Source organism: Lithobates pipiens, unplaced genomic scaffold (assembly GCF_037356315.1).
Source record: "Lithobates pipiens isolate NorthernLeopardFrog02 unplaced genomic scaffold, aLitPip1_a1.2 Scaffold_13, whole genome shotgun sequence".
Classification (NCBI taxonomy): Eukaryota; Metazoa; Chordata; class Amphibia; order Anura; family Ranidae; genus Lithobates; species Lithobates pipiens.
In genome coordinates this window covers 135,698,866-135,715,115 of record NW_027507718.1, presented here as the reverse complement: position 1 = coordinate 135,715,115, position 16,250 = coordinate 135,698,866, and the positions used below count along the sequence as shown (strand labels likewise).

Genomic DNA, 16,250 nt, shown 5'->3' with positions numbered 1-16,250 from the left:
CTATAACCCACTTAATAGACATTTGTATAATATAGAGTGAGTCAGTAGTATGAGCCAATCTGGGCTCTATTATCTTATACAGCGCCGCCAGTCAAACACTGTGAACATGCTTACAGGAGGAGAAAATACGAGGATGACTTCATCATAGTGTTGTTTCTACACTATCCTTGACCAAGCTGTACTGCCCAACACCACTGAACTCAAGAGCCTGAATATGTGAGCTAGCAGGAGTATACGTATTGCAAGAGTGACAGAACATAATTAAAAATCATTTTGCAGGTAAAACACGTAGCGCTCACCAGGCCATATGCTGTGCTCCGCTCATGTTCCTGGGTGATATCAGCCACGTAAGCAAAGATCACAGAGAATGTGACAGCGAAGACACCCGACATAGAAATCACTGCAAAATACCACCTGTAGGAAATCCCACAAGCATCAGAGAGTTGTACAAACAGAATTTAAAAAGATAATAAGGTAAACTATAATCCCACATTCATAATTAATAATGATATCAAGAAAGACACGGAGAAAACAAAAACATAAAGACATGAATCTAATAGGCAAAAATCAAAATTTTTCCCTATATGGGTTGTATAGAGAAATACAATTTCATAAGGAATAAAAATCACTTTTTACAAAATGTTACATAGAGAAATGAAAAGAAGGAATTGTAGCCTCATTTATCACTGTGTCTGAAACAATGGTTATGTTGCTGTACGTTTGATAAATGATATAACATAGTATATATTGTTGCTAACTACCTATGACTGCTGTCATTACATACCACGGGCTGATCTTGAGCAGAGGTATAGGCGCACAGGTGAAGAAAACAGTGAGGAGAAGGAATGACTTTCTGCCCCACACATCTGACAATGCTCCAATGAGAGGGGCACTAAGGAAGGAGAGAAGTCCCTGAAGAATTGAGGCAGAATTAGGGTGGCATAGATACACACAAGGAACTAAAGCTGTAAATGTGTAGCTGTTTTATGTTGATAGGCATTCATTGCCATATCGTTACCTTAACTCCATGGATTAAACCATTCATTAAAAATGTGTGTTGTGGGAAGGTCTGGTGCAATACCTGTAAGAAAAACCACCAGATGTTTAACTTCTCCTGAAAAAGTAAGTAGCATTTACAGCAGATCTGGGTGGTGATCTCACTTACCGTTAACATGGGAGTTGTCAGCAGACCCCAGGCAAAGAATTCTAGGAATATAACCACCACCGCATGGTAGACACTTGGTTCACCAACCCCCTGCCGCTGTGTAAGAGAAGAAAAAAAAGAGAAGTGAGAGTACATTACCTATATGAAGATCAAATGACTCTAACAAATTCTTGCTGTGTAAAGCAAATAATATTTGACATACAGTTGTGCTCATCAGTTTACATACCATTCACACGCGGCGTTTTACCGTGTGAAGGGGCACTAAACACTACATTTGGAGAGGAGTCAACAAGGCCTATGATGAAAGGTACACCATTCCTACTGTAAAACACAGAGGTGGATCGCTGATGTTTTGGGGATATGTGAGCTACAAAAAGGCACAGGAAATTTGGTCAAAATTATTGGCAAGATGACTGTAGTATGTTATCAAAAAATACTGGAGGAACATTTGTATTGTTGCCTTATGAGTTTATGTGAAATCTTCATTAATATCTGTAAAATATTGTAATTAGAAATAGATCTCATTTGGCTGGCATCTATAAAAGCCAGGTAAAATGTCTCCCCCCAGGTGCTTGTTAAGAGCAGACAATGCGGGGCCGAGACTTGTATATACCATATGGAGAGCCACTCCCATTGTTCTACACCTACTCACTTCAAAGGACCCCATGCTGGGGTATGCAATGAAGGGAGGCAACCATAATCAATTGCTAAGTTCCTGGGGAAATCCAATTAAATCTTCTTCCTAGTCACAAAGATTTGCATGAAAGGGGGCCGACTTTTGTAGTAAGCCCTCCAATCATGCTCGAATTAAGGCAGCCAATGGGGCATCAGTATGAAGGAAAGATACTCCGGGCAGAGGGAGAAAAAGGGTCTCTTTTTGGGAAACCAGTGCTCAAGAGTGGAACTCTGTAAGGATGGGTAATTATGGTTAAGGTGTTGCTTGTGACTAAATATACTGTCTTAGAGAATATACTTTGTATTCCTGCATGTAAATATTATATTTCAACCTAGTATTTTCTTCCTTGATGTAAGACCATAGATAGAGATTTGTGTGTTAGCTAGACTTTCAACTACTTTTAATAAATGGTGTTATGTTAAACCTTTCTTTTCCTAGTCAATAGAATTCTCTTTTAACCCATATCATATCTTCTGATTAATAAATCAGAAATATAGATTTTAAAGGTTAACAGTATTTATCAGCCAGGAAGCTGCGCATGGGACGTACTTGGATATTCCAACATGAAAATGATCCAAAACACAAGGCCAAATCGATCTGTAATTGGCTACAGCAGAATAAAGTGAAGGTTGTGGAGTGGCCATTTCAGTCTCCTGACCTCAATATCATTGAGCCACTCTGGGGAGATCTCAAACGTGCAGTTCATGCAAGACAGCCCAAGAATTTACAGGAACTGGAGGCTTTTTGCCAAGAGGAATGGGCAGCTTTACCATCTGAGAAGATAAAGAGCCTCATTCACAAATACCACAAAAGACTTTCAGTTGTCATTGATGTTAAAGGGGGCAATATACGGTATTATGAACTGGGGTATGTAAACTTTTGATCAGGGGAATTTGGGTAGTTTCTGTTGCCATTATGAATAAAAAAAAAAAGAGTAAACACAGTTGATTGATAATAAATGGCTTCAGCCAAACACTAATCATGAGTGAAAGAAATGTTTTTGTGTTATTCATATTGTCTGAAAAAACGACCAAGAAATCATAAATTCTGCCAGGGTATGTAAACTTATGAGCACAACTGTATGAAAGACCCCTTTCACACTGAGGTGCTTTACAGGCACTATAGCGCCTGTAAAGAGCTTCGCCTGTCACTCCAATGTGAAAGCCAGAGTGCTTTCACACTGGAGCGGTGCGCTGGCAGGATGACAAAAAAAAAAAGTCCGGCAAGCAGCATCTTTGAGGCGCTTTAGGAGCGGTGTATATCGGCCTCTAGCGGGGTAAAGCAACGCTAAATAAACGATAAAGTGCCACTAAAAATAGCAGCTCTTTACTGCCGACGCCCCAGTGTAAAAGGGCTCCAATAGTGATCTGGGAGCCTGATAAATTCCAAGCTGGTGTCAGCATGTTGTATTAAAATGAAAGAAGACGACATATATAGCTAGCCAATCTGTTCATAAAAAATGTAATTATTCTAGCCTCCTATATAATGTTTTAAGTGCTAACACATACAGAATTGCAACTGTGCACAATTTTTTTTCTTCAATATTGTATTAAAGTGACATTAAAAAGGTTTAACATTTTTTACATTTTTGCATACTAGCTCATTATGCCTTTTCCCTTGCAGGTATGAAAAAAAAAAAACACTCAGCGGCTTTACTACCGCTTTAAGTTTCACAACAGTTACACAAAACGACATTGTGTCATGTAAACGGAAGATAGAAGATATAAATACAACCACAATCTTTGGCATGAGATTTAGCGATACGATCATTAGGAGCCCCAGGAAACTAGGAGGTAACAATTGTGTAGCCCTACTGAGGCTCAAATGCAGTGTTCATTTTGACGTCAAATTTCAATTTAGTTTTAGTTGTATTTTAGTCTTCTAAATTGGTTTTAGTTGACTAAATCTCCAGTACATTTTAGTCGACTAAACTCCAATGGGTTTGGTTAAATTGTAACGATTTATTTCTGTAGAATTTCCAATCTCATGATATATTTTTCTGAAGTAAAAATGAAGAACATATTATTTATGGTATTAAGGTTTTAACATGCACTACAGACACAGATGTAGCCATTGTTACATAGTAGGCGAGATTGAAAAAAAGACAAGCCCAACCTTTGTGAAATATGCTGTGATATATAACCAAAAAGATTTACGTTTATAGACTAAAAGATTTTAGTCAAAGAAATTAAAGTAGTTCTAATCTAAAGGATCAAGGTTTTTTACCTTTGTGTAGCAGTCCCCAAGCCAATACTTATCTTATCTTAGCCCCAGCAATGTGCACGACGGCCTCGGCTCTCTGGGGACTCTCACTCCTCATTGTAATAAATATACTGCGAGTGGGTGGCAGGTGCAGGCTCAGCAATGTAAATGTATGTTGCGGGCTTGCTTCTGGGTATGGGGAACATATGTGGGTGCCCCCTGCCAACCCTTGCCAATTTCAGCCAATGATTTTGGCTGAAACCTGCTGATCAGCTGTGTCCAATCACACACAGAGTTGTGTGTGTAAAACACACAGAACTCTGTGTAGAGAGAATAGTGATTTGGCTGTTTCTTCTCTCTGAAAAAACAGCCAGATTAGTAAGTAAAAGGCACACAGTTAACCCCTTCCCTGCACCATATTATCAGTAATCACTGTATATCACTGTACACACACACCATAGTATTTAGACGCTATAAAATTTTCTCACAAACCAAATTAATATACACTTATTGGGAATTTTTTTTTTTTTTTTAACAAAGACATGTAGCAGAACACATTTTTGCCTAAATTTATGAAGAAATATGATTTTTTTTTTTTTATTGGATATATAACAAAGTAGAAAGAAATTTTTGAAACCTTCCGAAGGTCAAATGGTTAATACATTCCTTGCATTAGGGTAAAATTGTTTAGTTAAAAGAATCACCCCTTTCCCCCCCCCCATACTTAACCTAACCCTCACTCAATCCAGCGCTGAGCCCATCTGCAGCAGCTTTTTCCTCTCACTTCCCGGTCTCACAAGTTTTGCTGAAACAGTAGAAGCCATTGGCTCCCAATGCAGTGATGGCATGGGGGTGAGGCATGGCTGAGCTGTGCTGTCTGATTCTACGGACACAAGCAACATGGCTCAGGATCAAGCCTGCAGGTGTGCCACGATAGGAAGTGTCTCCCTATGTTGGAACACTGAGAAGATGAGGCGGAGCCACCATGAGAGGACAATCAAGGCCTCTTTGTGCAACTAGATTGCATAGAGCAGGCAAGTATAAACCTGTTTTTTATTTTTTAAAACATTTGTGTTTACAATAACTTTAAACATCTGGGTAAGAAGGGACACAGGTTGGGCACCAGGGATATGGAAGCACTATGGAATGGACTTGCACGTGTTTCAAAACACAGTGCTGTCGGCAGAAGAAATCTTGGTAAATCCTTCTAGACCTGTAAAGCAAGCATTCCACAATTGAGGAGCGACAGAACTTTCACATACCACGGATGAGATCACTCTGTGGCTTTGCACTGAAAATATGAAACTTAGCAGAAACAGTCTGTAAAATGGTATTGTGTCAACAATGTCTGCAAAAGGGCCAAACAAAGATTACTCTGAGATGTTAACCCTTAACCCTTTCCCAGCCAGTGTCATTAGTACAGTGACAGTATTAGTATCACAGGGGATGTCAATGTCAGATTGCCCGCCACACTATCACAGTCCCCCTAAAAGATGATGAAGATGATATATTATATATATATATATATATATATATATATATATATATATATATATATATATACATATATATATATATATATATATATATATATATATATACATATACACACACACACACACACACACACACACACACACACACACACAAATCACATAGGGGTTGATTTACAAATCCACTTTTCACTACAAATGCACTTGGAAGTGCAGTTACTGTAGATCTGAGGGGAAGCTCTGCTGATTTTATTATTCAGTCATGTACAAGCAAAAATGCATTTTTTTTTTCCTTGCATGTCCCCCTCAGATCTACAGCGACTGCACTTCCAAGTGCATTTGTAGCGCAAAGCGGATTTTCCTTTAGTTAATGAACCCCATAGTGTGATATTGTTAAACAAATTCAATTTATTCACCAGCAGATATACTCACAAAGCGGAGGTTAAAAATGCGCCTATTTAAACTGAACGAGGCTGCATCCTTTCCCATTTAGACAGATCTGAACAGATGCAAATGGATGCTGTCAGTTTTTAGGTAACAGACATATTTCTTGTTTATACTTTAGTCACCTGAACCCGATTTGTTTCTTCGACAAATAAAAAAAAAAGGATGCAAAAACGGATGTAGACTGAACAGAGCTGAAGTGCAAACGAATGTAAACTGAACTGATGACAGATATACAAACTGGTATAACCTGAATCAGTATTCAGTTGACTAAACTGATGAAAGGATCCTATATTTTAGGAGCGGTTTTCTAGTCATTCAAATATTCAGCGGTCAGAATGCTGGATGTTAAAATATATAAATAAAAATACATTAAGGCCTGGTCCAGACCCCCTTTTTTTTTCTAGGCTTATAGTAATTTTACAAAAAGGATAAAACGTGTTGAGCAACACAAAGCATAGTAGAGTGGAAGACCAGAGCTGGGGATAGAGGCTATGAACAGCAGTAACCTGCTCCTGAGTTAATATTTGCGCTTTATGGAGCTTTCATATTGGCAGGCTTTCAGATTTTTACCTAAAAGCATTAACCCTTTATCAGTTCAATGCTTATATCTTGTTACCCAATAATGTTGTAGAGTTTAAAATCAAGCTGGCTGCCAGACTGCACTGGTTTCTAAATTGCCCAGCTGAGCTGTCACCAAGCCCTATGGAGATGCAAAAGGACAAGATCCACAGTAAACTAGCAGACTCAACAACTGCATTCAATAGGAGAAGCATCGCTAATAAAAACACACATTTTACACTTAGCTATTTTCCCTAAATTACCATAAAAAGCCTGCCTTAATATTTTGTAGTTAGGGGACTATGAAAAAGGAAATAGCACTTTTTTTTATAAAATAAATAAATAAATGCATATATACTGCACATCCCAAATACAAAACCACTGGAGGACAAAACGTGTAAGGTGAGCTTTGCGTGCTGATGTCACACGGTGGTCTCACAAATGGGTGACAGGTTTTCATGTATGTTTTGTTGCCAGCTTTTATTTATTTTAGCTTGAATGTTGAATTTAATAAATTACCTTTGCTGTACTAGTGTCCTTTCTCTTTGTATGATTACCTCACCAGGAAAGAGTTATCCATACACAGGAATGTTTTGGAGTATACTGGCCAATGGCCACTGAGGATTTCAGGCACCAACTGACCATTGTGAGGTCTCATAATTCGGCCACATTTGAATCGCTGAATTTATGCGGTCAACACATCTGTCGAGTGGTGGCAGAATTCACGGTGGCTGGATGTCTATATAAGTAGATAAACGTGGAAATGAAGTCTCACTTTTGATGCTGCAATCATAGGATAGTGAAAATTCACGTCACTTTTGGCACTGCAATTGCCTTTATTTATACGTGCAGACATTTACTTTGTCTGTACTTTGTACAATTAGTCTCGGTTCACGCAGGGGCGACTTGTCCAGGCGACTTCGCCGCCTGACAAGTCGCCCCCGTTCTGTACTACGGAACCATTCTAATAGGAGCGACTCAAGTTGCTCCGACTTAGAAAAAAGGTTCCTGTACTACTTTTGCGGCGACTTCGGGCGGCAGGTCGCGGTGCTGCAAGTCGTGCCGCGTCCTGTGTGAGCCGAGCCTTAGAAATAAAAACAAATCTCTGGGCGTTTACGAAAACGTCTATCACACCTGAGCCAAGCGATTTTTAGGCTTTTTAATTTTGTTTAGTGTTTTTGCACACATGAGTGTTTTATATGTGTATTCAAATTTAGCGGTTTTCGTTTTAGACCTCATGCACGCTGGACATTTTTGGCATCTTTCCTAGATGCCTTTCCTCCTGGCAGAAAAAAAAAATCAAGTGCATGGGTTTTAATTAATTTAATTGGCTATAATAATGTATTCTGGCCATTAAAATGAATTAACGCAGAAACGCTAAAGACGTCTACAGGTGTCAGGTGGTTTTTCTGCCAAAATGCTATTGCTCCTGGACGCACTGGCACAAAAAAAATAAAATAAAAAATAAAAATAAAAACTCTCACCAAAGCATAAGCACTGAACAAAATTTTGCTCCAGTCTTTCTCCTGAGACCTAGATACTTCACCAATGGGAACCAACACTTAAAGCTAGCCAAAGATCGACTGCACTCGAATGGGAACAGCTATAGATGGATCGAAATACAGCCAGTCCCTGCTGAACCAGACGAATTTCCATCCCTCTATGGCCAGCTTAACAGTACATATATGTGATCAGACAGAAAAATTGATTGGAGAGATAAAGGTTCCCTTGAGCCTCGATTCACATATATGCAATGCGGGAAACACAGCCAATCCTGTGCCTTTCCTGCACTGCATTGAAAAGTGCACAGCGTTCATGCAATCTACTGTGGGTGTCAATGTCAAACTAATGTCACCTGGAAACAGCTCGCAAAATGCAGTGCATTTGCCTGAATTTGATCGCACTTATTTGCACACCCATGCAATGCGATTTTGGTGTGGCTGCTCACTGCAAAAAAAAAAAAAAGTATATATATATATATATATATATATATATATATATATATATATATATATATATATATATATATATATATATATATATATAGCATGTGATTTGAACAGGAATGCAGTGCAAATCCTGTCCGAATCACATGCAGATTCCCCACACCACTATGAATCCAGGCCGAGATTCACGCCACAGGAATGGTCCGGATGCAATTCTGCACGTGCATTTTTGATGCGTTTACACGCGTTCCAGTGCATTTTTTATGGGTTTTGCCACGTCCAGTACAGTTCAGTGCAGAAACTAAGCATGTGCAGCTTGACTCTAGTAATTCTGTCTTATCTGGAATGTTTTGGAGACAATGCAAGAAGGGGAGGATCTGTGCATACAGGATCAAACAACTTTTTACACAATGCGGAGGATTAACTCCTTAGGCTCCACAGCGAGTATAACAAGCATGCTTTACTGCATATACAGATTGATTTTACTGTTGTGGGTTTAGTAACACTTTAAGCTGCAAAAGCAGCCAGACAGGAGTGTACACATGCCGCAGAAGTGATGCTCTGCTGTTTGATGACCAGTGACTATTTGTGAAACGTCACACTCACTGCTTTATCGCTATGCCCCAGCGTTTAATTTCAAGTTTAGTGGAGATGCACTTACTGGTTTCCAGTGCAGCCCCTTAAAGTATCTAAAGGCAATAAGAAAAATATAATACAGTATATTTCGGCTTAATAGTCTATGTGATGGATGCATATGGTTTCTTATTATACCTTTTTCCCCCTTTATTTTCATGTAGTGATCCTGCCAGTAACACATTTTCTATCCTGATATGACAACACTCCCCCACTGTACCATTTCATTGGAAGATCACTGTTGTCACCCTAGACTAGGACTACAGAACACCTTCCCTTCTCCTCATATCAACATAGGGGGGAGATGTGTTCTATACTCCTCAAAAGATAGATGAGAACATTCTAAGCCCTTGTACACACGGTAGGAAATTCCAACGGAAAATGTCCAATCGGACCGTGTTGTTGGATAATCCGACCGTGTGTGGGCTCCATCTGACTTTTTCTGTCGGAATGTCCGACCAACAAAGTTTGAGAGCTGGATATAAAATTTTCCAACAACATGATCGGACCTTGTCATATCGGACAAAGTGCCACGCATGCTCAGATCAAATTATGAGACCAAATCTATTGGCTACTAGCCGCAACGTAGTCCCGTCGTAACGGACAAACGTCATCACTTTCCGAACGATCGGATTTTCGGACAACTTTGTCCTACCGTGTGTATGCAACACCGGTTTCGGACAAAATCCGTCAGAAAAAAAAAAAATCAGACGGATTTTGTTGTCGGAATGTCCAACCGTGTGTACAAGGGCTAACTGATAAGTGGTGCTGTACACGTATAGAGCACAGATTTCTGGCAGGATCAACAGGTATTTTTGCACTTACTAAACATAACAAACACTTTCAATGGTGTATTAAATGGACCAAAAGGGGGCAAGTTTATTGTCAGGGCTTACATACACTTCCATTTCCCATCTTCTTCAAAATTTTTCATGTTCAAAATCGTTAACTACTTGCAGCTCAGTCACATTAAATTTGACCGAGTGGCAGCTGCAGGCTCAGCAATGTAAGTAAACTTTGCCAGCTTGCATTCGGGTTTGGGGCGTGGTGCGCACCCTTGTTGATTTTGTCAGCAATTCCCGGCCAACGATTTATGGCTGAGTCCTACTGATCAGCTGTTTACAAACAGTGAAAAAAACAGCACATACTACACACATTACACTTGTTAGTCACACAGTTAAAGTGATTGTAAAGGATTTTTTAAAATAACAAACATATTATTATTATTCACGATTTATATAGCGCCAACAGTTTACGCAGTGCTTTACAATGTATAGGGGGGACAACACAATTACAGTACAATACAAAAAGGTACAGGAGGGCCCTGCTCGTAGAGCTTACATTCTAAAGGGAGGGGGTGATGGTACAAAAGGTAAAAGCTGCAGAGAATGATTTGATGGTTTTATGATTTTATGATTATTTATGGTTATTTTATGATAAACATATCATATGTACCTCCACTGTACAGCTTGTTTTGCACAGAGTGGCACCGAACCTGGTCTTCTGGGGTCCCTCGGTGGCTCTCGTGGCTCCTCCCTGCATCAGATAACCCCCTAGGAGAAGCGCTCTCTCCCTGGGGATTACCTTGCGGGCACGCTCCCAAGTCCAGCATTTGCGTCCATAGAGACGAATGCCGGACTCAGCCCCGCCCAACGGTGGACGCGTCATTGGATTTGATTGACAGCAGTGGGAGCCAATCAATCTATCCAATGAAGAGCCATGACCCCGTGGAGAGAGGGGCAGCGTCTCCCCACCCAAGAGATGAAGGGGGATCAGGTAAATAAAATGCTGGGGAGCAACTGCCAGGTGTTTTTTCACAAGAAAAAACACGAGGGTTTACAACCCCTTTAACTCTGATTGCCCTAGATGTCAACCCCTTCCTAGCCAGTGTTATTGGTACAGAGTCAGTGTACACTATTATCACTGATCACTTCACTGTATCAGTGTCTGTTAGTGCCAGAGTGCTGCCACCCTATCACAGTCCCACTATAAATCGCTGATCATTGCTATTACAGTATAGAGCAGGGGTGCCCAACCTTTTTAAGAGCGAGGGCCATTTAAGCAACTTGGTAACTAGACGCGGGCCACAATGGGCGGATGACAGGTCACGGCTACTCTATAGGCCCTCCAATCCGATCCACCTAGATGGAAGGGGACAAACTCCCTTCTAGTTTTTTTTATCGGATTTTTAAGACCGGATTGGAGACAGGTGGGAGTAAACGGACAAAAGTCTGTTTACATCTGCCGCTCTGTAGAGGTGAATTGAGGGTCCTATTGGGTAGGGCCGATCGTGTTAAAAGGGTCTAAACTGCTTTCACACTGATGATTACCCACACCGCGGGTGCAGTGTAGTGCACCTGTGTCTATCCTGTGGATTAACTGAACTTTGCCATAGACTCTGCCCGTAGCAAAAGCTGGCGCTGTACAGGAAGCATCGGCTTATGGGCTCTGCTCTGCAGCCGCTTTCTTCCTCTACCACCAGCTTCATTCACAACACCGATAATGTGGTATGATGGGTCGGCAACCTGCGATCTGGGCTTGCTAACCTGCCACTCCAGAGCAGGAGGTCGTGGGCCACATCAGAGGGCTCCACGGGCCACTGGTATAGAGTCTATAGCTGCAAAAATGTCAATGTATATCCCATTGACACATAGCAGAATACATTTTGGCCTAAATGCATGAAGATTTTTTTTTTTTTTTTAATTGGATATGTTTTATAACAAAAACGTCAGGGCTTTTATTTCAAAATTGTCAGTGTTTGTTTATATATAAAAAAAATAAATAAAAAAACAGTGATCAAATACCACCAAAAGAAAGCTCTGTTTGTGTGAAAGAAATGACATTGGCTCCATGCACACTGGTGTTTTAAGCTCCCAGAAGCTAAATAGTGTTATCCTATGTGCCCATGCACATTACTTTAGGCAATAAGCAATTTGTGAGCTTCAGCGTCTAGGAGTAGAAAAAAAAATTGTTTTTGTCGAGTTTTTGGGAGCGTTTTCCTGGCAGAAAAAAAAAAAAAAAAAAACACTATTAAAACGCTCCAAACAGCTTTTTTATAGCAATTTTTTTTTCTTAATGTACTGTAAAAGCACTTAAAAAAAAAAAATAAAAAAAAAAAAAAAAAAACACGAACGCTCCTAGAAGCCAACACAAAAACACTATCATCAGTGTTTTTCATCCAGTGTTTTTTTCTAACATTTTTTGAGCTTATAAAAAAACGCCAGTGTGCATGGAACCTTAAGTTTCATTTGTGTACATGTTGCATGACTGAGCAATTGCCAGTTAAAGCAGCAAAGTGCTGAATAGCAAAAAAATGCCCGGGTCATGAAGGGGGTAAAACCTTCCAGAGGTCAATTGGCTCATACTTCACAGTGGAGTGTGGAGTCTGAACATCACATTAGATTTAATGGAGACTGCAGTGTGGCAGCAACCGACAGTTAGAGAGCATGTGTGGCATAAAGAAAACTGCACAACAAATATTTGGGAGAGCAGAAATAGCGTGTGCATAATTTGACATCGAAGCCCTAAAGTGAAGCTTAACCTTGAATACGTCTGACTGCATTTTATTTGCAAGTTTTTTTCCATTTTTGTTTTCAAGAAAACCTATGCTGAGAAAAATATGTCACATCTCCGGACCATGCTAGTTGCTTTGCGGACAATGATGTAGAACAAGTTTGAGGATCCTCAGGTCAAACCTTGTCCTGACCTTGCTTGCCCAATGCTTGTAGCTAATAAAGTACTCAAGCCAAGCAACTCCCAATTTCAGAAGCTCAGCAACTGCCGCACTTCCATTTTCTGTCAGCACAGGTTTTCTTGTGGCTGCAGCACAGTGGTGTAGTGGTTAGCACTCTCACCTAGCAGTAAGAAGGGTCGCTGGTTCGAATCCCAACCATGACACTACCTGCCTGGAGTTTGCATGTTCTCCCTGTGCCTGTGTGGGTTTCCCCTGGGTACTCCGGTTTCCTCCCACAATCCAAAGACATGCTGGTAGGTCAATAGGATCCTGTCTAAATTGTCCCTAGTATGTATGAATGTGAGTTAGGGACCTAGATTGTAAGCTCCTTGAGGGTAGGGACTGATGTGAATGTATAATGTTTATGTAAAGTGCTGCGTAAATTGACAGCGCTATACAAGTACCTAAAATAAATAAGCAGCATTTGGGCCATAAGTGCTTTTTTATTTTGACTTTAACCACTTGCTTTCTGGGTGCTTACACCCTCTTCGTGCCCAGGCCAATTTTCTGCTTTCAGCGCTGTCGCAGTTTGAACGACAATTGCGCGGTTATGCTACACTGGACCCAAATGAAATTTATGTTACACAAATAGAGCTTTCTTTTGGTGGTATTTAATCAATGCTGGGTTTTTCATTTTTTGCTAAACAAAAAAAAAAAAAAAAAAACTGAAAATTTTGATAAACAAAAAATGTTTTCATAGTTTGTTATAAAATTTTGCAAACAGGTAATTTTTCTACTTCATTGATGTGCGCTAATGAGGCTGCACTGATAGGCGAGACTGATGAACATCGATTGGCAGCAGTGGCTGTCAGTGTGTGGGACCAATGTCCTGTTTACACAAAACGGTAATTGGCTTATTTTTCTCCTCACGCTATTAGCGTGAGGGAAAAAATAAGCCGATTACCGGTTTTTGTTTACATCATGTGATCAGGTGTCACTGGCTGACAGCTGATCACGTGGTAAGGAGCCGGGACTTTGCAATTTAGGCCCATCCTGTAGCCGTTTTTTTGGCTATAGTACAGGCATCAAGTAGTTGAACATGTTATAATTACCTGCTCCGTGCAATGGTTTTGCACATAGTGGCCATAAACCTACTCCTGTGAGATCTCCCATCAGTAATCTTGGCTCCTCCTCTTGTGGGGTTCCCCTCCCCCATCAGTAATCTTAGCTCCTCCTCCTCCTCCTCTCTGCGTGCCTCCATTAGGGATGAGCTCCAGCGTGTTCACACACTCCACATGCAGAGCCCGCCAGGAAGTCGGCACTGCGCTGATCACAGGCAGTGGGACATTGCCCCGATGCGCAACTGCAGAGATCGGGCAATGTCTCACTGCCTGTGATTAGTGCAGCGCCAACTTCCTGTCAGACTCTGCACGCGGAGTGTGCGAACATGCCTGAGCTCATCCTTAGTAAGTTGGTTTCTATGGGGGCACTAGTGCACACACACATGGGCTTGGCTCTGCTCCCTCCTCACAGGATTTGACTAACAGCAGCAGGAGCCAATAGCTCTAGTTTCTTGCAGGTGTCCTGTAAGAAAAGAGAGAAGGGAGAAGAGCGGCTGCAGACGGGTACAGTTCTGGACTGAGATCCCTTTGGTTCCTACACCTGCAAACACACTGCGGACTAAGATGTGTGGGGTTGCCATTCAGAATGTGTGCCTCATAAGAGCAACGCGATTTATCTGTGGGGAACGGGTGCGATTCCTGCACCCACATCCAGCCCACAGGCTGCGGGCAAGTGTGAACTGAGGGTAAGTGTTTAAGTAGGGGCTGGGGAATTTTTATTTTATTGCACTCAACATGTTTAAAGCGGAGTTCCACTCATTTTTGCGTTTATGAAAAGACATCAGCTACAAAAGGGTAGCTGTCTTTTAATAAACACACTCACCTGCCCCACGATCCAGCATTGCGGCCGCCCGAAGCCTCACTTCTCTCCCTTTCCTCACCCTGGTGCCGGCATTACAAGTGTCGGCACTAAGGATGAGCTCCGGCGTGTTCACACACTCCTCGTGCAGAGCCCGCCAGGAAGTTGGAGCAGCTCTCCGCTAATCACAGGCAGTGAGACATTTCCCGATCTCTGCAGCCGTGCATCGGGACAACGTCTCACTGCCTGTGCTTAATGCAGCGCCGACTTCCTGGCGGGCTCTGCACGTGGAGTATGCGAGCATGCCTGAGCTCATCCTTAGTGGGCACTCGGCTGTGACAGCTTGCGGCTTCACACAGCGCCTCCTCAATGGCCGGGCAATCTACTGGGACGTGTGATAACAGGTCCCAGAAGATTGCAGGGAGGGGGAGAGGAGAACTTCTGTTCGAGTTGCCTAGGCAGCCCAAGTGGAAGCGGGAGGTGGGTATGTGTTAAAACTAGGTATCTGCCCCCCGCAAAAAAAAACAAAAAAAAACGCACATGCCAAATGTGGCATAGGAGAGATGGAGGAATGCATAAAGCGGACCTTCCACTTTTGGGTGGAGCTTTGCTTTAACTGTTTAACACTGAGGGTTTACTACTACTTTAAAGTGCCTGACGGCACCTATAAAAGGCAGGAATCTGATTGGCTGCGATTTGACAACACAGACTGACTCATGCCCCTGTGTATGGAAGTTTCCAGGCCTGGAAGGCCTCAGTAGCACTGTGCCACCACGGCCCCTGTCACCTGTAGAGTAGATATAGAGGTGTACTTCCAGCTGTCTCCCCATCCATGCCCAGCACTGGGCCACACTCTCAGGTCTCATCCCATCACTGACAGCTGCCCGCAGCCTCTAGTGTACGAAGCCATACACCATGGCAGGTCAATAGCACCACCATGACATCATATGCAAATGACCAGTGTCCGCCATATGTTCCTGTCAGAATCTTGGGATGAACCCTGTCACCACACTTCCCAAACCACCAGCTGTGTGCCGCCTTGCCATGACTCACTTACCGTCCCTCCATCTTTAATGATGATTTTCTTAGCCAGAAGAATGCTGCGATTTAACCTCTTCTTCTTTTTCTTTTCCCCGGTCATGGTGAGCTCAGGCCCGTCATCCCGACACCGGGAAAGGTTCCGCAGGTAGGCCCTCACAGCTCACCGGGCCACACTACCATGGAAACGGCGGCCCCCTCCGCATCATTCCCCCCCTCTCACCCGCTTCCGCCCTCCAGTGCTCCCTCCACCCTTCGCCTTCTGTGGGACCAATGAGGAGTCAACGTTTTCTCGCTGGAGCCTGTCATTGGCAAGTCTTGATGTCCTTTAGCTCTAACGCGGACCTTGATTGGCTGGGGCATGTGACGCGCCGTAGATAAGGGACTAGAAAGCGGCTCCATATTGAGTGTGGCACAAGCGTGAGCTGTCATTATAGGAGCTGGAATCCATATGTTTATGTCTTTTACTGCTGCTAGCAGCTGTGTGTCTCCACTCCAT

At 42.1% G+C, this 16,250-nt stretch overlaps 1 protein-coding gene across 1 annotated transcript in view; it reads right to left on the bottom strand.

Annotated features, from left to right (window-relative positions):
- Positions 1-15,982, bottom strand: part of LOC143974345 (hippocampus abundant transcript 1 protein-like) — a 72,670-nt gene extending 56,688 nt beyond the window's left edge. Inside the window, exons 1-5 of the mRNA XM_077475617.1 lie at positions 15,771-15,982; positions 1,166-1,261; positions 1,019-1,081; positions 785-912; positions 300-414 (exon numbers count right to left, since the gene is read on the bottom strand). Of these exons, the coding sequence (XP_077331743.1) occupies positions 300-414; positions 785-912; positions 1,019-1,081; positions 1,166-1,261; positions 15,771-15,854 (486 nt within the window). The 5' untranslated portion in view covers positions 15,855-15,982. The remainder of the gene's footprint in view (positions 1-299; positions 415-784; positions 913-1,018; positions 1,082-1,165; positions 1,262-15,770) is intronic.
- Positions 15,983-16,250: the final 268 nt, after the last annotated feature.